The 23,532-nt window shown below is 35.2% G+C and overlaps 1 protein-coding gene across 4 annotated transcripts in view; it reads left to right on the top strand.

Annotated features, from left to right (window-relative positions):
• The window catches only part of LOC142975137 (uncharacterized), an 81,705-nt gene that overhangs the window by 52,369 nt on the left and 5,804 nt on the right, over positions 1 to 23,532 (top strand). Inside the window, exons 2-4 of one of the 4 annotated variants that reach the window (XM_076117837.1) lie at positions 14,615 to 14,656; positions 17,380 to 17,555; positions 19,110 to 19,276. In XM_076117837.1, coding sequence (XP_075973952.1) covers positions 14,617 to 14,656; positions 17,380 to 17,555; positions 19,110 to 19,276 — 383 coding nt within the window. In that variant the 5' untranslated portion in view covers positions 14,615 to 14,616. Of the gene's footprint in view, positions 1 to 1,163; positions 8,051 to 14,614; positions 14,657 to 17,355; positions 17,556 to 19,109; positions 19,277 to 23,532 lie in introns of those variants that run through there. The other 3 variants (XM_076117836.1, XM_076117835.1, XM_076117834.1) reach the window with 3 other exon arrangements.

The raw sequence follows: 23,532 nt of genomic DNA, 5'->3' as shown, positions 1-23,532 counted from the left end.
TCAAACGCATTCAGCCTTTCATTTCGTAGGCTGTATTCAGCCGCGGTATTCACTGAAACATTTCAATGTGCCGACGCTGGGGACGCCTCAAAACATACCTTTGTGAAAACTACGTGCTTACCGCTGAAGCGCACCGGTTGTGTCGTTCCAGATATATCTCCTGTAGAAATATGATGGCCTGGTACATCGGCTAAATACTTACAACACAAAAGTTAGCTTTTAATGTTTAGTTTAAATATTTTCGTGCAAATAATATTTTTGCACTGTTTAGGCGCCATTGTTAGTCTAGACTTAAACTAAAATGTACTTAAATTATTTATTCAACTCTCACCGGAGTTTATATTACATAGCTGTAATGTCAAACACTACCAACTACAAACATAGTCTTGGAGCGACAATAACTTTTACTGTAAATTATATTTTCCGTTGATGTTGTATTCACTAAGTTTATATTCGGACGCGCTTCGCTCAAGTTTTCCCTTTTCACCAAGACCTGTGAAAATTGAGGACAAGCTCTGTGAATAATTTAACGGGGACCATCATTTGCGGACCCGAGACCTCACAAATTGTCCTACGACGTATTTTCAGTTGAATATTTCTAGGAAAACACGAACTTTGTTAATATTTTACGGGCAATGTTCAAATGCATTAGAAATACACTCGTATTTTTGTTAAATTCGAGTGTTTTGATTTATTCCCTTTATAAACGCTTTCATCTTTGCGAATTGATACTAATGGTTACATTAAAATAAGAGTATTATTACGTTACATTGTTATAATATACAAATAGATATACATACATAAATAAGATAGGAACAGACTTGATGTGACTCGTTCTATTGTGTTCTCACATGGCGGCCGCCGGTTCAAGTTGCAACGTCCTTTGTATATGTTTAATTGAATGTTTCTCTCCAGCCGCTCACAATAAGCGAACTGTGCATTGTTCTCGCACGTCAAGTTTCTTCCTCCATGTTATGTTATCCTGGTACGTTCGCGGCACGGCACGGGCACGGGTGGTGGTACTCCGCTAGGCGTGCGGCAACCCGCGCCTGCGGCCACGCCCCGCACTGCACGCGTCGGCAACGCACCGCCCGCCTCACGGTGGAGGCGCTGCGTTCCCGACGCGAGGTGACGTCACCACTCACCCGTGCCCGTGCTTGCAGGATGCACGCGGTCGGCCTGCACTCGGCGCTCGCCATCCGCCGCGAGCGCAAGCGGCGCGCCGAGCAGCAACGAGCCCGCGAGCGCCGATACTCGCTACAGTCCTCAGAATCCGGGGTCACTTCCCCGCACTGCTCCACCGGCAGCTTAGAACGACGTCGCTACAGGAAGAACAGGGCCACCGACAATGAGGTCGTCTCCTCGGTGGGCATGCTCCACCTCGGAGTGGTGTTTCTAGTGCTCGGCGTGTTCCTCATCGCGTCTGGCTGGCTGCCCGATGACGTCACCTCCTGGAGCAGCATCGGCTCCGTCAGCTGGTTCAATGAATTGGTTTGCTCGGGACTCTTTGCGCTGGCGATCGGAATATTCTTGATCGTGCTACACAAGTACCTCACAAAGAGCGAGGAGGAGGCCCTCGAGGATTACGTGCAGAGACAGCTAACGAGATCCCGCTCGGGACATAGACTGGAGAGAGACGCGGAGACGGGCGGGATGCGAACAAAGAATGCACGTCGGGCACGAGCCACTGAAGTGTTACCGGAGACCATCACCGAAACGTACACTGAGCCGCCACCGGATCGTGCGCACGGCTTCGTAAACGCCCTGGCGATCAATGGGGAGGCGATGCGGGAACTACCGCTCGAGCAGATCGTGGAGGAGGAGGTCTCGGTGGCGTCCGAGACAGACCGGCGGCTCGGCAAGTTCAACAAGGACACGTACTCGTCGCCGTCGGTGGCGCCCAGCCTCAGCCCGGGCTCGCCCAGCGACACGCGGGAGCTGCTGTCCGACGGACGGTACATGATCATGTCGCGGATGTGAGCCGGCTAGATTCGACAGCTCACTGATTCCGAGCTCTCTCATATCGAATGAGAATCTTTATTGATCTAGTTAAATAATGGCCAGTTAACATGCCCCAAAATTCAGGTTCCTATTTCGCGACCGGCCTTACGCAAGCAGTATAATGTTCGCAAAACAAAACAGAAATCGTCCACAAATCACATTTGTGCCTGGCGCTCGTAAAGACACGTCGAGTGCACGTACAGCGCCATACAGAATAAAAGATGGGCCATTCTCGTATGTGTGCGGCGTGTCGGCGCGGCTCTTAGCACGGAAGCTTTACAGTTAGCGGCCATTTCCTCAACTTCCGTTCTCTAATCTCAAATATGCTCGGAATCAGAGAATTGTCGAAAATTGGCTTCTTCTGCACGTGAACTGCGGCAAAGTGAAATGAACTCAATGTCTATTGTGATCGAGACGGTACTCGCACGTACCGCTACTTTCGTTAACCAAGGTTTCTAACTATTCCGCTATTTCGTTAAAGAGCTTCGACGCTTCGACGTTTCAATGGATATTTAATTTATATTCAGGGAACGCTTCTCTATATTATATTTTAACAGACGGACCAACTCTTTGGTAGACTTTAGCAGTAAGTTGTAGTACGAGCTCGTTTATAGCTGCAGTCGTAAAACTGAAACGAGTAACTGTAGAAGTATCGTTAACGAGATCAATGCGATCGCGTGACTTCTTCTTTCTTCATTTTGAAGCATTTTTGTTCGGGAACAAGGAACAAACATATTTGACCTAGATTGTGAGTGAGGGCGGTGCACGTCGCTCCGTCGGGAATAAAATTGATTGTAAATACGACGCCGAAAATAAGAAAATGAAAAAGCTGCGTCTATGTAACGACATGTTCGAACATAATAATTTTGTTGTAACGACTTGTGTTGTGGAGAAATGAATATAGGGTTGAATACGATCTGTGAGAAGGGAAAATGACATAATAGAGCCAAAATAAAAGAATAAGAATACAGTCATAAAGTATATCACAGAAACTAGAATAACATAATGACAGGAATCAGTGAAAGTTTTCGTATTCGCAAGGTCAGTAATTTTGGCATAATTTCCTCGTCAATTTACTGTCCCAATTCTTTTGCTTCCATCTAGTTTGTGACGCAAATAACACGCAACAGAACATCACACGGGTTTTCTCTAAGCACTATCTTGGGTTACCTTTCGACTACTTTCGAGTCAAATATAAACGAGTATATATTTACTATATACTATATTTTATAAGTTTTTAGTCTTCCTTTATATACTGCAGATATAAACGAGTTTGTGATGTGTATATTTAATTATATTACGATTGGGATTCCGCATGTATTGGCTTGAGACTGATTGTTATAACTGTTCTTATACCTGACGATTTTATATAATATTGTATGTTTGTTTCTCATCTATTTATCAATTGCTATTTACTTTGTTATTTTGATGCGTGAGATTGAAAATATTACAACGTAGGTTCTTTAATTCTTAACCACTGCTTGGTAGGTAATGTGTTTAAGAAAATGTAGAGAAATCTGGAAAATAGTATGTTTTATTAAAAAAAATAGTTTTTAATCAAATGTTGAAATGTTTTCGAACGTCAGGAGGTACTTAAATTGTAGCGAAACCTCGAAGACGACGGCACTAAGTTGCGTTATAATCGATTCTAGTCAATTTATTCAAATCTTCAGTCTCACGCGTCAATCTGACTCTAAAGATATACGATATAATCATTTACATAAATATTATAATATAGCTTATAAACACATAATCATATGCACCACCCAGTGGGCTTTTGTTTTCCAGCAGAACTGTGCCAAACGCTTCATGGCATCATTTTTACATTACATTTATTTTCAAACAAATAAAAACAGCTTTAAGTTTGAAGCAAATATTATTTTCTTAAAACCGACCCAACTTTTTCAAAACAGACTTGTTTTTAAAGTCGTTATTCTTATAAAACTTTTTGACGATACGCCTTTCAAGTAACTATGCTTGCAACATTCCGTTACCAACTTAATATAAAACGGTCGCTTTTAAGAGAATTGTGTCGTTCTTTAGATGTTTACGTCCCAACGTTTATGTATAGTCTTAGTTATCGTTAGGTTAAATTTTATTTGGGGCTGTGAAATAATTTCCAATATTAATCAAGATGTCAAATTATTATATAAATATAATATATTATGTACACATTATTAAACATTGATATTAATATTAAGCTTAAACACACGAGCTTAGCTTCACAATGCTCAAGATTTGAATTATTAGGTTTACACCCCTTTCCATTTCTTCTCTCCTAGTATTTTTCCCTTTTAATCTTTCTTATTATTATTAGAATGAATCGATATTCTTTGTCAAATTGTATGTAACATTCAAAGTGAGAATAATCAAGTATAATTTAAGGGTATATAAATGAAAGAATTACTTAAAAATTAATGTAATATAATAAAATTGATTTGGCAAAGAATGTCGTTCGCGTCACGTTTACCTACTAGCGGGTATTTGATATCTGTCTCTAACTGTAAGTGCTGTCTATAAAACATTGCCTTATTAAATAAATATTTCACGAGTATCGTATTGTGTATTTGTAACAGCACAATTTTTCGGTAAATTTTATTAGATAGGTTAAGGTTTATTAGGTAAATACTCGACTACCGTGACAGAAATGGGGTCAAGCTTGTGATGCTTTTAGAAGGAGTGGAAATACAATCGTTCAAACATGAGTTTGTATTCAAGTACAAATGTTTGTGTAGCAAATATTTGAGCAACATTGAAATCATTTGCTGAAGCTAAAACATTCAATAACACTTTAACAAAATTCTGGTCCACTATCAAGTCAATTTATATCATAATTAATTATCTATAATTATAAATCTTTAATTTCCAGCTTCAACACACTATATTATTACTTTTCTATAACAATAAAGGAATGTACGGGGAGCTGTAAAGTGCTAAGTGGTCGATGTATTTACTTAACAAACACTTTATATATAGTTGTGTATTTATATTCTGTCGCCTGAATGTCTAGAACATGCTAGCTTCGTGTTATATCGTAAGAGAGATCCATTGAACTTGAATATAATATTAATTATTATAAATAATTATCTTGTGCACCTTTCTGTTATAACTTGAACGATATTGGGGACAGTATTATTTTGTAAAAAATCTATTTTAAAATATCACTTGTAAGAAGTTAAATTTTAAGCTTTAATAATGCATTATTATAGGAAAAGGTTGTTGTACAACTTTGTCATTGATCTCATTTTATTTAGTCAATAAAAAATCTATACACTTAATTATAATGTTATCTAATAATTAATTATATTACATAAAAATATATTATTACGTTCTAACAATTATACAAGATGTTTAAGCAATTATTATAATTATATTTGCTATAATAATGCATTATTAAGCATATAATATAATAATATTTAATATTAATTAATTACTTTATTGTAAACTACATTCTGATCGCACATATGATAGCGCAAAATATAGAATTTGCACACGTTAATTATGAAATTTCTTGTGCCTATACTTTTATATTTAGGTATTTTTGATAGGATAATTCAATTGATATATTTGGCTGTAAGTATCATCTGTACATATATCATGCGTGTCACTATGTCCTGTAATATATATGCCTTCGTGACGTCATTACTTGTACTTATTGATGACTGGCATATTCATATGCTAAGAGAGTGGAAGCATACATAGCGTTTTGTCAAAGATGCACGTGAGATGAGCAAAAAAATAAAAAAGAGATATGAGGTCTTGTCTATAGATCCGAATAGAATGCAGCTTGTTAAAAAAGATTGACCTAAAAACTATAAAACATTTCCGTGAATCTAACCACTCGCCCTGCTTTTTGAATGAATTAAAAATAATTCTGTCATAAAAATAATTCGATGTATTACTTCACCTTTGGCAAAACGTGGTGTATGTATTACCTCAAAAGAGACAGCTTTGCTAAGCTTCAAAACTTCGAAAGAACATTCCAAATGTACCACATACATACCTAATTGTGATTGATCAAGTAGTTTATAATTTGTAGTGTCTGTTCGTTTGTTTGTCCAATGTTTTGGTGTCGTGTTTAAGCTCAAAACGTGTTAGTTGTGATTTTTTTATGCCATTTCGATGTCGTGGAGAGATTTTTATGAACGCTTTTGCGCATTTTTAAATAAAAAAAACTATACACTCGTAAAGCACTTATTATAATCGAATTGAATAGATGTGACACTTTTGTTTGACAGTACAAGTGCCATGTTTTTTGAGGTTTCACCTTGTATTATAATTTGTGATGGGGATGAGGTCATGCTTAATACTTAAAAAAAACTAAATCGACTCGCTTGTTCGGCTTATGCCGATCGGGTTCATCTTCACATGGTTTGATCACCCGACTAGGCCGATTAATGCCGAACCGAATATGTCTGTAGCAAGCCACAAGCAATATGTACATTGCAGTTATGTCATATTTTTACTACCCACTAATTTGTTCTTAAATAGACTTTACACCCTTATAAATAACTTAAAAGCATGTTAATATCCCCTTCACATATTATAAAATGTTTGAAATTTTAATTTATTTTTTGATTCACCTACAAATCACATTAACAAATTGTCTTTACTACAGTTTTTGAAAGTTTTGATGTGACACAATATTTAGTTATAACATGTCGACATAAGTTTGTTTTATCTTTACATAATCGTTGAAACATTGAGTCTGAACATACACCGGTTGTTGTTTTCGTCACTAAGTGATACTAATCATAGGAAATATTGCAAATTAAACTCCAATATTGTAAGAATTGGCTTTTATATCAACTGATACGATTCCTACACGACAAATTATCTCCAAATATATTTTCAGGTAAACCACAGATCAACAACATCTCTCTCTTTTTTTAAGTCAGTTAAAACCGTTGTTTTTAATGCATCATATTATTCTGTATCAAGAGATTTATCATTTATTTTCTTCTGAAAATTACTAAAAAATAGTTTTATTAAAATCCAGAAGGCGTAGCCATCTCGTAACGGTTGATGTTAAAGTCAAAACAATTACTAGATTGAGAATCGAATTCCAGTAACTTTATTAAACTCAATATATTTGTCCTATTCTAAAAGAAGGAATTTAGTACTATACTCTGTTTCAATCTAGTTTTCAAAATGTACGGATGATCGATTTTTTGTAAATCTGTTTTCACCATACAAATGAAAATGTTATTACACCGACGATCATAATTTCAAAATAACTCTTCTAAGATTATAATATTATAAAAATAGACAAATACCTAGACTGCAATGTTAATGAGAATTATCGTTCCTCCCTTACTAAATTACTGAAAAAATATTTGAATTTGATCGTTTCGGTGTAAAGACAAAACATTTGTATTAAAGAATGAGAGGTTCTGATATAGTCCGCCAGGTAGCGCTAGAGGCAAAAAATATTTATTGTAGAAAAATGTATCAAAGGATTTTCGTTTGCAACTACTTCAGGCTTTATTGTGACACATGTTTTAGTCAATCTCATAAAAAATATCTCAATTCTTAAGAATTTCACCTTCACTTGAAAATTTAGTGTTACACTGAAAGTAGAAATAGTTGCATTTTATGTTTCCTATATTGATCAAAATAACGACCAACATGTAAACATTACACCGAAATAATTAAATGGTTTGAAGACAAAAATATTTCATATTTTCATGAACACCTGTAACCCTAGTGGCTCCACCTGGTGGTCAATTATACCTCTCATTTTACACGGCTCAACCGAGGAGAATACGATATTACAGCGAATAGCCTCCATCCAGGCTTTGTTATTACGTTGGTTAATATATTAATGGTCATTAACTTTAAATCTCTGTCCCATAAATTAAGAAATAAAGCCAAAACGGTAATTTACGAGTTTATTACCAATTAGCGTGAAATTGTAAAAACGTTGGTTTGCCCGTATTCCCCTCGGTGAGCTGGTTTTATTATTCCACAAATCATTCCACGTTAGACAAACTATTATTTATTTCACTCGATTTATTACACGTTTATTAATAATAAAGTAATTATTACAAAGGTATACTGCATTTTTATTGTAATTCTTTCGATAATTAACCTAAATATTGTACCGTAAATTATTGTAATTGCCAGCAACAAAAACTTTTATTCGTGCGGATTGCATTTAAGTAGAAACCGCGTATTTATAGAAGTACATCTTATCTCAAAAAATAGCGTACACGAATGAACGTGGTACTTAGAAAAAATAAAATATTGTGTCTATACAATACATTGAAATACAAATAACATCAGGAAAAGTGTAAAATATAAACGTATTCTTGTTTTCGAAGTTGCCGTAGTTGATCAATGTTTGATGAAGGACTCTCAAAGTTCACAGCACTTTTAAATTAAAAGTTTCTACTACGAACTTTACAACTCTTAACAACAGTTGTGAAGTTGCATCTGTTAGTTTGAAAAGTGCATTGAATATTCTTACAGTGTCTTAATGAAGCCTAAATAAATATTAGTATAATAAGCAGATTTTGCATTTGCAATCGTTGTTTGACTGAGGTTAAGTCAACACTAAGCTTTCAGTATTGTTAAAAATATAGACTTTCGATACGATATTATCTTATTCCTGTCGCAAAAATGTCGAGCACAGTACATATAGGTTTTAAATAAATACTTAGATAATAAACATGCTATAGGTTAGTGCCATGCCGTATAATTTTATAAACTATAAAATAAAAATAATCTGTGGTGGTATAAACTATAGCAAGATAAATATTTGTGAGGAGCTAATACGCACCAGTTATAAAACATTATAACCTAACTATTAAAATAAAATAACCTAAAATTTCTTTATAAGCAATATTTTCAAATATTCCTAACAAATATCGTATTTCATCTCATAGTGACTGTACCGCAATACGTCGATAGAAGTCAGAACCAATAGGGTTGTACGTCAACAGTCATATACGTCTGCCCTTCCGTGTTCCAATATATGTAGGGCTGACAGGACATGGGTTTATTACGACAGAAACACTGGGTGAATAAACTTTTATATATGAATTTGTAATGTGGTGTTTATTTCTAAGTGTCGTGAGTTATAGGAACTTGTTATGTTGGCTTTCCACTATCGTTAAACAGAGTGCAATTATCTGTTGATAAATGATTGCAGAGATAATCAACCATAGGGACAAATTTGAGACCACGTAAAACAAAAATATAAAGCGTTTCAATTCCTTAAAAATCTTGAAACGAATACGATTATACCCAGATTTGACTGCCAATAAATACTTCAAAGCTAAGACATCTCAACAGTTTTACTATACTTGAAAATTGAACTTGACTTGAAATATTTTACTTAAAATTAAAGACACAAAAGATTTTGTTATTGTTTTTCTAAAACATTCTTCAAACATGGTTTGACGAGGCAACCCTAACAGAATGTCATATGTTTGTCAAATGTGCGTGTCATTTGGCAAAGTTGTGCGGCGGCAATATCGTAAGTTTGTGTATAACTTCAACGTGGTGGACATTGAATACATACGGTTACGAGAGAAGAGCCAATGATCGAATTATGTTTATGTAGCCGTAGAGTATTGGTTTGAGGGTTAATTGAAAGCATATTGCAATTCAAATATGTTTAGTTTTATCTACTTTGAGAGTAAAATCATTTTACTTTATATTACTACTTCCTTGGCCTGTTTGAGTATCCCACTGCTGTGACCATTGTGTGCCGATCAGTTGTCTTGAAATACGTCCAAGTCATCCCGCTATCTATTGTGTTGGCGTTGCCCATATTTGAATTAAGTATTTTCCACCCTTTTAATTAGTCAGCATGCGGTTGTATGTCCTTTTTATTGTCAGTGAAAACGTCCTCGAATCGTTTAAGATGAAATTTGGTAGAGCGGTAGATTATATCCTAAGGAAGGGCTTATAGGTACGTAGGTTGTGGGTTATAAATACTTAAATAATGTAAGTAAATTATGACCAAAGGTTTGTGGTTGAAGTTCTATCGATAATATTGTTATGAAATCCTAACAGGGGAGTGATGAAAGCAGCCAGGGTAGAGGCTAATGTCAATTTCCTGTCCATAACGAATCCACTTAACAATGTAACATGGTTTCCTTAGTTACGAGTTATATTTAGTTGCGTTAAATTCACTGGGTAATACGGAAATAGGAATTAAGAATACAAGGATTAAACCCCTTTCAAATAATATAATTAATTAGTCATATAAAAAATCTTCTATACCTACGTATATTTATGACTCTTTCTCTAAAACATCTAGACCGATTCTTTTTGTGAATCTATGTTTGATTAAGATTATATGGCTTACACTCAGGCTAAAATAGGTAAAAGGCTATTTTTCCGAGCAATACTACTGCTGGCACTTATTAGTATTATTATAAAGATAGACGCTGAAGGTGATATGAGGCTAATTATTTAATTGTTAAGAACTTTCGCCAGAAGAAACATGTTTTCCGAATTACGCCAGCAAAATTGCGAAGTATTTTATATGAAATGAGATAATGCCTGTTGCCATCTACCAGTAAAACATAAGTTATATCTATTATCGTTCGTGCCACTAGACTGAAGCACTCCGTAGGGATTATATTTGTAGTAACTAAGTAACGTTGGCGCGAATATTGGCTGTAATTCAATCATGCTCGGAAGGCCAGTCTGATCAACGATAAACTCTTCTATGTTGCTGAAAGCCTAGTAACTTGATGAAGTAGGTACATATTCTTGGATAATATGTGAAGGCAAAAAATAGGTATTTGGAAATCTTTGTTCGGTATATCTTTCTTGTTGGATTTAAGAAAATCATTTAAATTTGATATGATGGTAAAGTAAAGCATTAATATGGACCAATAATTAAGGATCGCCATCACATAATATTGGCAGGTTTTAAGTAGGTAGGTACTGTAAAGTCGATTTCTCTTCAGGTTTGCCTGTCGTGCCTTATCAGTTAATGTTTTCGAGTTTTCCAATTTTTGGATCGATAGTGCCGATGTAGTTAATCTTTATACAAACTTATTCGTTTTCTTATACTCTCGGGCGGCTTGAACAACTTTGACACTAGGTTGACCACTAACCATACAACAAGAAAGAAGAAGATTTATTTAACAAAAAATACATAATTACAGTAAACAAGTCCAAAACAAGACCACACTGATTACAAAAACGCTATAATCAACATTTGATCCATCGCGTCGCGTCCAATTTCCCCCGACATTTTCCTTCTCACGATAGAGGAGGCTTATTTATATGTTATACACGTCATATATTATATATTATAAGGGTTACTGTCGTTATTTAGTAACCTGACCCTCTGAAATATGTGCGCCGTTTCCGCTCCATGTCATATGATAGGAGTGGTTTTTTACCACTCAATGATGAATGAATGATATACCTTATATGCTAGAAAACAAGATAGAATTGAAGTTCTTATGCAAATGTTTCTAATGTGATAATTGCATTTAAATGACTAAACGACGACGCATTTTCTCTATAGATAGTTGGGTTTGTATGTCTGTATAGCAATGTTGTTTTATGATTTGATTGTAATTAATTCAGCTCAATTTTATCACATAATCTATGTCTCAATATTTTAACCATAGCTGACTCTAAACCAAATTATAAACCATGAACCAAGTCACCTAAGATAATAATAGTAGCATAAAAAGTCTAGGAGATCTGGGGGACTATATCATAAAGCTACTTATTAGCAACTACTAGCCCATCTTCTAAATTATCAGGAAAAACCTGTTCAACAGAAGATTATTATCAAAAGACTTCCTTAACTAAACTTAAACTTTACGTTTTAGACCATTAACAGTACACTAAAAACAAACACGTAAAAATACCACACACATAACAAACACCGTTGTCTCCGCTAATCTATCTGTCAGGTGGTAATTACGGTCGTATGTCGCGGATATCCCTCTGTTACCTCCGTGACGCGGATGACGTGGTGAGGGAGGGATGAGCCTCTGTGGCGAGGGGTTAGACGTTACTAAAGGTGTGTGTTAGTGGCTAGGGAAGTGAGAGGTTAGAAATTATAGTGTTTTGGTCTTTAATAAGATTAAGGGTCAGTTTTACTTGGATATGTGTCTGATAACCTATGTGCTAGATAAAGTGACGAAAAATGTATGAAACTAACCACTAAATGTTTGGCGAGTTTAGTGGTAAGAGTATTTTGAATTGTAAGTTTATAGATCAATAAAAATACTGTCAGAATTCCATCTGAAAGTCATCCTAAAAGCACCTGTAAATTTTAGGTCAGACTGACCTAAAATTTACAGGTGCCACCGATGGTACCTCCGATGCTACTATCGATACAAATCATTGAAAAACTATTACTTTCACATGTTTAAAGTTTAATAAAAAAGTCGACTAGGATACAAATATACGGTACCTAGTTCTTACACACAACTTACACTATCATTTCTCTTAAAAAAAGCCGTGATAAATGTCTTACGTCAATTCCGGTGCTTTACAGAATACATAATAATCACGCAACAAAACAGTGCGTTTGTATTTAACACATATATCAGAAATAGCTGCAACATAAATAAAACAAACTTGTTTGCAGAACTATTGACGTTCAAAATACCTGGTACACGTCATACGCGGTAATATCGACACTGCAGATACAAACGTAAAAACAGATTTAATTATGCGTAGTATTCGCGTAAATAATGCGAAAATAACTTGTTGTATTGTTAGATTTGAGTCAGATGTGTATGATAAATCATATTTTTAAATACCTGTTACTGTTTCATTGCTAGACTCTTGTTGACTCAGATAAAGATTGTTTGATGTATGTTTATCGTGCTATACGAGTGCGGGAACGAGTCTTGAAAAATAACTCTCGTTCTTATTGTATGCCCTGATTTTTACTTCACCACTTCTTAAGTGTAAATTCATAGATAAATCATAATGTTTGAGGTTATATGTGTGTTAAATAAAATTTAACACACATATAACCTCAAATGTCTCATGTCTTACTCGAAGGCTTAGGCAGTGGTGAATGAAATACATCCATGTTTCGCCATTAACAATGTTAGTCGTATGTAATAGGGGGTGAAACTATTGCTATTTCCGAACGTCCGAAAGAAAATATTGTGAGGAAACCTTGTATATTAGCAATTTACTCATTGAAGTTAATTAATGTATTAATTTGATAGTTACATGGCAGTATCGTAATATTTTAACAAAAACCCAGTTTCGGTAGACTAAGAGCTTTCTAAACATAGCCTTGATAATGGACTGATCGACCAAAAATAACTGTTTTTCCTTTCTATTTTTAACAAAAAATACGTGACCTTTGTAACAAGTAAGGTACAAAATAATCGTATTCCTATTGACCCATTTGTAAACAGGAACTGCTAATTGCAGTCAATGGCCTATATTTTAACCACAAGTTATTGTCGTGACCGAAATGTGAACTGACTATGTATTGAGCCTTTAAGTTTACAATGTAGGCCTGTGGCATTAAATCATTCTTATTTTATGCTACTACAAAAGTTATAGATTAGTCGATAGACAGAAAGTATAAAGCATTGCTTGTACAATTTATGCGACATTCTGTCTTTACGTTGTGACACTTACACTCCGAAACCGATTTTGAAGTAATTTTGTGAAGAGATAGTTGAAACATTTTGGGATAACCACTATAACAAATTACACGCAGAAGGCGACGAGTAGATCATATTAGTTCCGCTTAATACTAAATTAGATTGAAATTCTTTTACTACAATCTGCGTTAATGGTGTGAATGTGAAATTTACTCCATCTGTTTAAATCTGTCGCCTTTACATATAAAACGTAGAACCAATTTGATGATTAAATCTAATTAATATACAGGTCTGCATAAAATTACGCCTTACTCCTAAAGGGTAGGCCATATACCTTTGAAAAGGACGACTCTATCTAATTATTGCTTCAAAATAAAAATTGTATCATAGCACCCGGCGAAAGTTCAGTAGTACTATAAACTACAAGAATATTGTTTTAGTAACAAAAGTCATACACGTACCTACATGTATAATTCTGCAACGTATACTGTAAGCACATAAAGACAAGTTTATTGGTACTTTTTACGAGACACCGAACTTTATACCTTTGAAAGATGGCCATCTTAAACTGAATAATAATAGCTGGTACATACACCCTTAGGGGTCGGACAAGGGTGTAATATATCTCTGAAATTCTACAACCAATAGTGCGATTCTCTACATTCGGTATTATCGAGTATCGAGAGTTTGACATTTAAAATTGACTGCATGAATAGTAACACAATATATTAACTCCGAAAGTATCCGCTAGAAGCGCTGAATAGATTCGTACAAAATTTCTCCATAGCTAGGCGCTTGTCGACAAGGCAGTTGTTTCTATTTAAATAAATCGTTGGCAAAGATAGTAAATGCAAACCGTTATGCAAAAGTCCAGTGTTCAAGCCAAGTCCAGTATTCCATTATCTCTTTAGCACAGATGTAGCCACCGCGACTACTACGCAGAGGTCTCAGGTGAAATCCCAGATCGGGCTAAAGCCTTATATGAGATAGTAATTGGTTAAATTAACTGAACTTTTTAAACGTGTTTGATTTTTTTTTTCTTTCTGTTACAGATATGCTCCAATCGCTACTACAGCCAAGAGATAATCAGCGGTGTAAGTATTACCACCCTTATAATTTCACGAAACATGTTCACCTAAAGAACCTATTGATTTTAGCTCTTCCTAGAAACTATGACTTGTAGATTTTTCTCAAAATTCTAACCTTAGAATTCTTAACGAATCTTTTAAGAAATTCTCAATATTAGCTTGAACTATATTTTTATCGTGCACGAGCTTCTGACCGCGACTTTGTCTGAGTAAAAAGATTTCTCAGGATATTAAGTATCCTATGTATTTCCCAGATTAACTATAAACCACAATATGCAAAATTTTGTCATATTCAGTTCAATAGTTTTGGCGTGATTGAAGAACAACATTAAATATCCTAGCTTTTGCATTTCTAATATTATCGTCTGTTATATTATTAATTTGATATACTTACATACCTTGGTTTCTCAAATCGAATATCGCTTTTGATTTTTAATTACAAAGTTCAAAAGAAAAAAAAACCTTTATTATTACCATACTTAACAATGCCTCGGAGAGCACGTAAAGCCGTCGGTCCTGCGCCTGACCTCTCACTGGTCGTGTCGGTTATCCGTCCCACCAAACTATGAGAGTGATGGAATAGAGAGTGTACCTGTGTATTGTGCACACACTTGGACACTATAAACAAAGTCCTGCACAGCTGGCCAGTTTCAATGAAACTGACCGCCGTAGCCGTATATCGGCTAGGACATTATTACTTAACAATTCTAAAAATCAAACATCTGGTTAACAGTCTAATCCGATCGATTCAGATCTAGACTCCTACACAACTAGGAACAAGACTAGTAAAAAGAACATCAATACATTTACGTATCCCTATTGAAAACAAATATAACCTAATAAAAAAAACGTAAAAAATACTTCAAGCAATTCCCTTCCGTGAATTCCTCCGATGGTATAAACCTTTAACTCCCAATCTTCATGATCCATACTAATATTATAAATGCGAAAGTAACTCTGTCTGTCTGTCTGTCTGTCTGTCTGCTACTCAATCACGCCTAAACTACTGAACCAATTTGCATGAAATTTGGTATGGAGATATTTTGATACCCGAGAAAGGACATAGGCTACTTTTTACCCCGGGAAAATGACGCATTTCCCGGGAAAATTCAGGTGGCGAACGAAGTCGCGAATAATCATATTATAATGACATTAAATTAACAAAATTCCGTTGTCATGGCAACTGTCATAATGGCGGATATGCATTAGCGCGACTTCGTTATATTAAGAGATATAAATAATTTTAAGCATATTTTTCGTGAAAAAAAAGCATATTTTATATTATCACGCTACGATCAATAGGAGCAGAGTAACAGTATAAAGGTGTTACAAAAACGTGGAAAATTCTTACCCCTTTCTCTCATAAGTGACGCAAGCGAAGTTGCGCGGGTCAGCTAGTATGATATAAATCGTCACATCGTTCACGCACTCTTCGCGGCATACTTAGACAACTTGGCTATATTGTAGACAGAAAAACAAAGCAGTTTCTTTGATTTATTGATATGAGAAGAGTTCGTTGAACCATTGTTATGAGCTTGGAGGCTTAAGTAAGTATTCTATCCTAATAATGTAAATGCGAAAGTTTATAAAGATAATAATATGTTAGTTGCTTCAGTAAAAAACTACTGAACTCATTTGAATAAAATTTGACAAAATGTGTTTGCTAATTTATTGAAAAGGATACTTTTTGATTTAATCTTTTCATGCGAAGTTATGGAGAAGCACGTATCTTTAAAGCTGATTCATTTTAACCTTGGTTAGGTTAAAATGAAGTGTATATTTTATAAGTATTTTACATAACGCAGGGTGAAAGATCTTAGCACACTTTATAACCGCTATGTTAGGTTGCTACTGAGAATTTCTTAATAAAAAAATCCAAAAACACTAACGTATCAAACTGACAATTTTTAATTAGATTTTTTCATAATTACATACGAATTATGACAGTCCACTGTATTCCCAAAGAAAGCAACTTGTTACGATCCTTGTTTACAATACAAACTTCAAAGCATTGAACAAAAATGACTGAGTATTCTATTTATTTCAATAAGACAATGTATGACAGTTAATGTTTAAAAATCTATAACAAATTGGTATAAAACGACAGCTCTATAAAAAGCCTCGTGCCATATAGTATGCAATGTTATGAATATTTAGTTACACGTGGCTTCCCAACGATATTTCTACAAGCTTTCCTTAACAAGGAAACACGTGTGGGTAACAGACGTTCAGTGTAATTCAATAGATCCTCTAAGAGCTTTGAGAACACTTCCTTCGCGGATATGATGCTCTGGTAGATCAGAATATGTAGATATTTATTTCGTGACACGTGGAAATGTTAAGTTTTCAGTTCAATTAATTACTTATCACTTATGTAATTAATTTTAGTTTTACCTGTTCCGCACTTTCATCACGTAGGTATGCAAATCAGTATCTACCACTCTATTTAGATTTATTTAGTTTCTGCTTTCAAACTACAAGCTGCATTTCAATATATCAAGTTAAAAACGACTTCAGTGCAACTTAAATGAATGAAATACTTATCATAGAAACCGATTTGCACAACTACAGAACAACCACGTAGAACCCTATCATGATCATCAATTTAGTATTCATTACTCTAGTGGTTTCATGGGGACTATGAAAAAAAAAACCTCATAAAGCTACTAGGGCTGCATAAAATGATTGACGGTTCGACTCTACAGCGAAAATGATCGGTGCGATGCCAGCGGTGGCGGTGCGCCACGAGCGACGGCGTGCAGAGAAGCGAGGAGGTGGCGCTGGGGGTCGCAGGCCTTCCCAACTGCCCCTGCAGCTGGGCAGGGCCCCTGATGCCGACGCCACACCTTCGCCGGACCACCACCGGCTCAGAAATGAGCTATACGTATGCGGCAAGGTGAGTGAAGTGAGTGGACATACCAAAAAATACTTTTTGGTGTCGTGACCCTATCCGACTGTTGTGTCCACCTTCTATTGTTTTATTATATGTTTTTATTTTTAAGTCCAAATAGCAGCAATGCAATGATATTACCGTATTTAGTTGTTTTGGAAACACATGTTAACATAAATAATATTAATACGAAACTATCAGAATAAGAGCGTAAATTATAAAAAGACGTACAGGTTGATTTGGTTCCAAAGCAGCTAAAATTTTTAATTATAAGTGCACTATATTGATGTTTTCCGATACCAAATAGTTTAGCTAGAATCTGTCTCCCTGTGTATTTTACTAGCAAACTCAGCAGTAACTACAGTAGAGCTAGTATTTGTATAACAATATGACGTCAGCAAAAAACAACACGCTACTTCAATAAAAGTCTTTCAACATAATCAAGTTTGATAAAGCGCTCAAGTCAAATAGTCTTGGAAGTCTAGTGGAAACTTCCAGAACGTAATTACTTGAACTTACATAGATTGCGTTTTTTCTCATCTTTGACATTTGCGTGTCAAGGCGGTATTACCGCATCAGTCGGCCATTTTATTTCAGTTCTTGTTACTGCTACTAATTACTGAGATAAAGAAGACATTAGGGACACCAGTCATTTAAGTAGTAACGTTTTAGTTTCTTATAGTTTCACTAATGAAAATATGATTGAGTTTAGTATTTGTAATAGATACATCGTAAAAATAAAGACTTAACAAAGTTTTTCTTTAGCGGTCATTTTAAGCAACTCATTTATTAGGTGTTCAGTGAGATATTACTTAGTGTTCACTGTAAAACCTTTCTTTACAATATACCCTTATCTTCTAAGTAGAGGTGTATGTCCAAATCTAGATTTTATTTACCTATATCTTCTTTTTCGTTCACTTTTGTCCCAGCTAGTATTGAAATTATCTATTAGATAACTGTTCACTGTTGAATGTTATCCTCACAACCCTTCTGGTAGTAAATGTGAGTGCATGATCAATGTTAGTACACATTAAATGTTCTTAGTACAAATTATTTATATGTGATCTTTACTATTAGTGTACTTATGTACATAATGCAAGAAAATCATATAGAAGCATAGCATAGATGAATAGCATTTAAAAAACAGGTGTTAATGTTTAGATCTTGGAAAATAACTTTTAGAAAATCTCTAAAAACCTAGTAATAGTTAGCACAAACGATAGAGTTTGATATACCGAATGTTTTTTAATGCAGACTTGAAATAACTGACTGGATTTACTTCAAAAATTAGTTCTTCTGCATATAAATTTGAAAACTGTACAATTTTGCCCAAAAATGGAGCGATACAAAAGCAATTTATTTTGGACAGCCAATAAGACAAGCCAAAGTTTTCTAAAGACTCCAACATAAAGAAAATAAATCATTTATTACCCGCGCAATAAATAGCGCTACAAACGAACTTTTGTGATATTATTTAGCGTCTTCGATACAAAAAATTACTGCGGAAACCTTCCACGTGATACTTTGTTGCTTCGACTGCATTGACTACCTAGTCCATGTGACCCACAGGTGGCAGCCCTCCACGCCGTGGTCGGCTCCCTACTCCTGGGCATCGTGGTGCTGGTGGTGGGGCTGGTGCAGCTGTCTCCGGGCGCAGAAGCTGCTCAGCATCGCTACTATCTGATGGGAGCAGGCGCCGCGCTCGTGGGAGCAGGTGTACTTGGCGCTGTGCTGAGGTAGGTACCAGGAGAACATGAATTGTGTAGAAGTTGAATTCGTTTAAGAGCCGAATGCAAAAACGTCCGTAAAATTTAATCAACTCTTAAGTATCATGCTGTCTTTGTCAAATTGACGGGAATCGTAGTGACCGAAAAACTTATATATCAGTCAAAATTTATGTTTCTGCATTTGGTGTGCTGGCTGCACTGTATTAGAAATGCGGGGAGGGGTTAATAAGACACATACACATAACATATCGCTAATTATCTTCAAATAAATCATGTACATAGTGCTCGTAACCGGCGATCATGTATGAAAAGATGTATTAATATGAAAAAAGCAACATTTTGTAGTGATTATAGCGAGTGACGTTCTATAAACCTAGACAATGTGATTTACGTATCTGTGTCTGACTTAACTCGGAAGATGTTGCTCTTCAAATTCAATAAAGATTTTTTGTTGACTATAAAGCTGTGTGATAAAGTCACAGTGCAACCTAAAGTTTGGTACCGTGCCAGATCAATTTAGCAACAGGCTTCCTTCCTCTAGAAAAGACACCAACACTGTAATATTGTGAAATGTGGGCCAATTTTCGAAGAGTTATTAATAGAATTTGATTTAAAGTATACTGACTGACTATACAACTGACCCACACAATTTTGATTGTTTATAATTATGCGAAAAATTGAAATATAGGATATAGGAATTGATTAATTTAAAGAAAGGTTAAGCTACCTTATTTTTTTTCTTGATTTCTGTTTTTAGATTATTTCTGTGCTAAAATTAGTAAAGACTTTTAGCCACGATAGTTTAACAGGCACCTAAACTTTTATATTCATAACATAAGTTAAAGTCATATTAAAAAGCAGCATTACCTTTAATTTATTTCTCGCATGTCAATTTCAACCAACACGTACACTACGCTAACACTCATTCACGTATTCATTTATTTATTTTCACAGAAAACTATAACTAGCCGCTTTTCGATAATGTCGTGTTCGTTATCAAATAATGGTTGACATTTAAAGGTTATCCGGCCATCGGTCACCATCAACACAGTGGTTAAATGATCGTTTCAGGAAATTACCCTTTAGTTCATTTACAAGTTTGATTCCGGTGTAGGGTCTGTAATGACTGTGATTTGTTATTTCTAGAGTCAAACATTTTTGTTTATAATACAAGCCTTTTGATATAACGATGTGTGATCCCTATTTTATCCTCTTGAGAGTTGATTTTTAAGATGGCTAGCCTCTCTTAAATTCTTAATCTTTTGCAATATCCGAGCTTACATACAAACATTAACTTAAAATCACGCCCTGTGCCTTTGGAGGTAGGCAGACACCAAAGCCACGCTTAATTTTATTAAAATCGATTCAGTACTTTAGCGTAACAGCTTAATGTACAGACAGACTCTGACAAACTTAACAATTCAGTAGCTAAGCCGCGACAGCATCACATAAAGACAGACTCTGGTATTTATAAAATCAGTATGAAAGAAAGTACGGATTTAAAACTTCATCAAACAGAAAAACAGGCGAGATAATTTTAAACTTGACTTTTATAAACTGAATAAAGTATAGTAACACATACTACTGCATCTGTCCTATCTATTACAATTATTATATTTATAGATATAGGTGTAACAAGCTAGTCAACCCCTACAGCGTAAACACAGTAGTGACGTAACGTGTGTACAAATTAGTTTGAAAGTTGTTAATCTGTTTGCAAGATAGGTAAGTTACCTGCGACGTTTACGTGTTAATACCACTAAGAAACATTGCAATGCCATTCAAAACCTTATTTTCTTCTTTAACCCCCGGTTTCTGAGTACATTTAGTGGTAGTTTATCTATTCAATAGCGTTTAAGCTCGTATAAAAACAGTTTGATTAAATCGCATAAGTCCTTTATGCAAACCAAAGTGGTTGTAATACAATATTAAAAAATTAAGGCAATTTGCGACTGTTAATCGTCGTTGAAATTACTTACTCTTTCTTCTTAACCGACTTCCAAATAAAGAGATTCTCTGTTCGCCGGTATTTTTTTAAGCATTGTTCCATCGTAACTTCAAACATCTATAATATGTCCCCTATATTTTGAAACATGTAATTATTTTCGGTTACATCCTTCAAAGTAGCAAGCTCTGCTATTGTCTATAAGTTTGGCTTAAATTTTTGACCTGGTTTCTGACTATACTAGACGCCGAACAAAACACAATTCTACATACTCTTGAGACAGTCTTAATTCCACCATTTTCTTTAGCCAATGTTCTATACAAACTCTTTAAAACATCGACTCGGTAGTCGTGTATTAAAGTGGGGTATTCACTTAGTAGATTAGTGATAAAGTCTCCCCGGTCAATTAGCCAAATGAAATGCTCCAGCAATGCTTTTAATTCCACGTCAGAAGGTGCCACTTGGGTACCTACTGAGTATTATGTGCCACTTTAATTATGCAGGTATTACTGGGTCATTTTTTTATTCTTTGTGTGATGATTTAATAATTTTATTAGACAAGCTAGTTTCTTTTCCGAACTGTTGCTAAAATCATTACTTGTAGTTGTAACTTCAATAGTTGTTACTACCAAATGATCATTTTATTATGCACCTTGCTTCTCTGGTCCTTCCCTTTGGGAAAAATAGTGATTTTATGTATATGTGTAATGTGTATGTATTTTATACCATGTCAATAATACGGCCGAAATAATACCTACTTATGTAATGTAAGTAAGAAGTAACTTGCATCTCATGTTGAAAGTATTGGAAAAGAGAATTAGTTTCCGAAAAAATAGTGTGTGTGTTTAACAATATTTTCTGTTTCAAACCATATAGGTATTGGCTACAAAAGACTCATATTTTCAAAACCCGATAACTCCGCACTCTGCAGTATAATACGCACAGTTAAGATAGTTTCCCTAGTAGTAAAGGAAAATGCCGTAAAGATAACGTACCTTATTATATAGGGTGTCGTTCGTATGAACTACTTTCGTTTATGCTGGCCTGGTACCACAGGCTTACACACGAACATTTATTTGATTGATGACTTGACGACATTTTAGTCACCGATGACATGAAAGGATTTTCCAAGATTTATCAGGATTTCATTTGACATGTCTATTTTAAGAAACGTTTGATTGATACCACCGATAAATTATTGTCTTACTTACGGCCGTTCTTTTACAAAAAACCTTTACAACTTAAAAAAAAAACATAAACCTTCCTCTTAAATCACCCTATCTACTAAAAAAAACAGCATCAAAATCCGTTTCGTAGTTTTTAACATTCAAGAACACATATAGACAAGAACAGACGTTAAATTTCAATTGTTTTATCACTTCATAGACTCTAGTCATCTATTAGAGGAGCTCGTGGCTTAGTTAACAACAGCCGCGCGGATCGATCTCTGAGGTTAAGCCATGCTTACCGAGGTCGATTTGTGGATGGGTGACCATCTTATACATATCGAGTTCCTCCGTGTTTCGGAAGGCACGTTAAATTGTGGGTCCCGGCTGTCATTTTCGAAGATCTTTGACAGTCGTTAACAGTAGTCAGAAGCTTGAAAGTCTGACAACCAGTCTTACCGAAGGGTATCGTGTTATCCCAGGTAACTGGGTTACGGAGGTCAGATAGGCAGTCGCTCCATGTAAAACACTGGTATTCAGCTGCATCCGGTGAGATTGGTAGCCGACTCCAACATAGCTTGGAAGAAAGGCTAAGCTGATATAGACTCTAGTCATCTATTATATACATAATATTCCAATTATATTAATGTTTTCCTGCTTCGATCGAGTCTAAAGAATACGTGTTTTTCCAACTACACAACATGTACGTGGGTTTGGTTCTGAAATAATATTATTTTAACTATCTTTTTCAGTTTGTGTATAGGCAAAACACGTCACTTACAATATCTTACATCTTATTTCATATTCATTTATTTCGTCATACATAATCGCTGAAAACTGAAAACAACACGTCTAAAAAACTTACAATGGAAATCGCTCACTCATTTTCTTAAGAATTAGGACAACTTATTGGTCCCTTACTGCCCTTATTTTCAGGTAAAAATAAACTTTGCAAAGAAACGAAAATACTTATAAATCTTTCTTTCAAACGCAGATTACGGCTCGACTTTTTTGAAAAGCATTCTTTTGTGCGACTAAGCACCGTATTTTCAAAGGTTCCGGAGAAAAACGGTGTTAATTACGTTTATTTCGTTTGAATAAAGCAAACAAAACGATTGCCAGCGCAGTATTGTTACCGCTAATAGCCTCACCAC

Source organism: Anticarsia gemmatalis, chromosome 8 (genome assembly GCF_050436995.1).
Source record: "Anticarsia gemmatalis isolate Benzon Research Colony breed Stoneville strain chromosome 8, ilAntGemm2 primary, whole genome shotgun sequence".
In the NCBI taxonomy this organism is placed as follows: domain Eukaryota; kingdom Metazoa; phylum Arthropoda; class Insecta; order Lepidoptera; family Erebidae; genus Anticarsia; species Anticarsia gemmatalis.
Note: the sequence above shows the minus strand (reverse complement) of the source record. Positions and strands in the feature narration are given on the sequence as shown.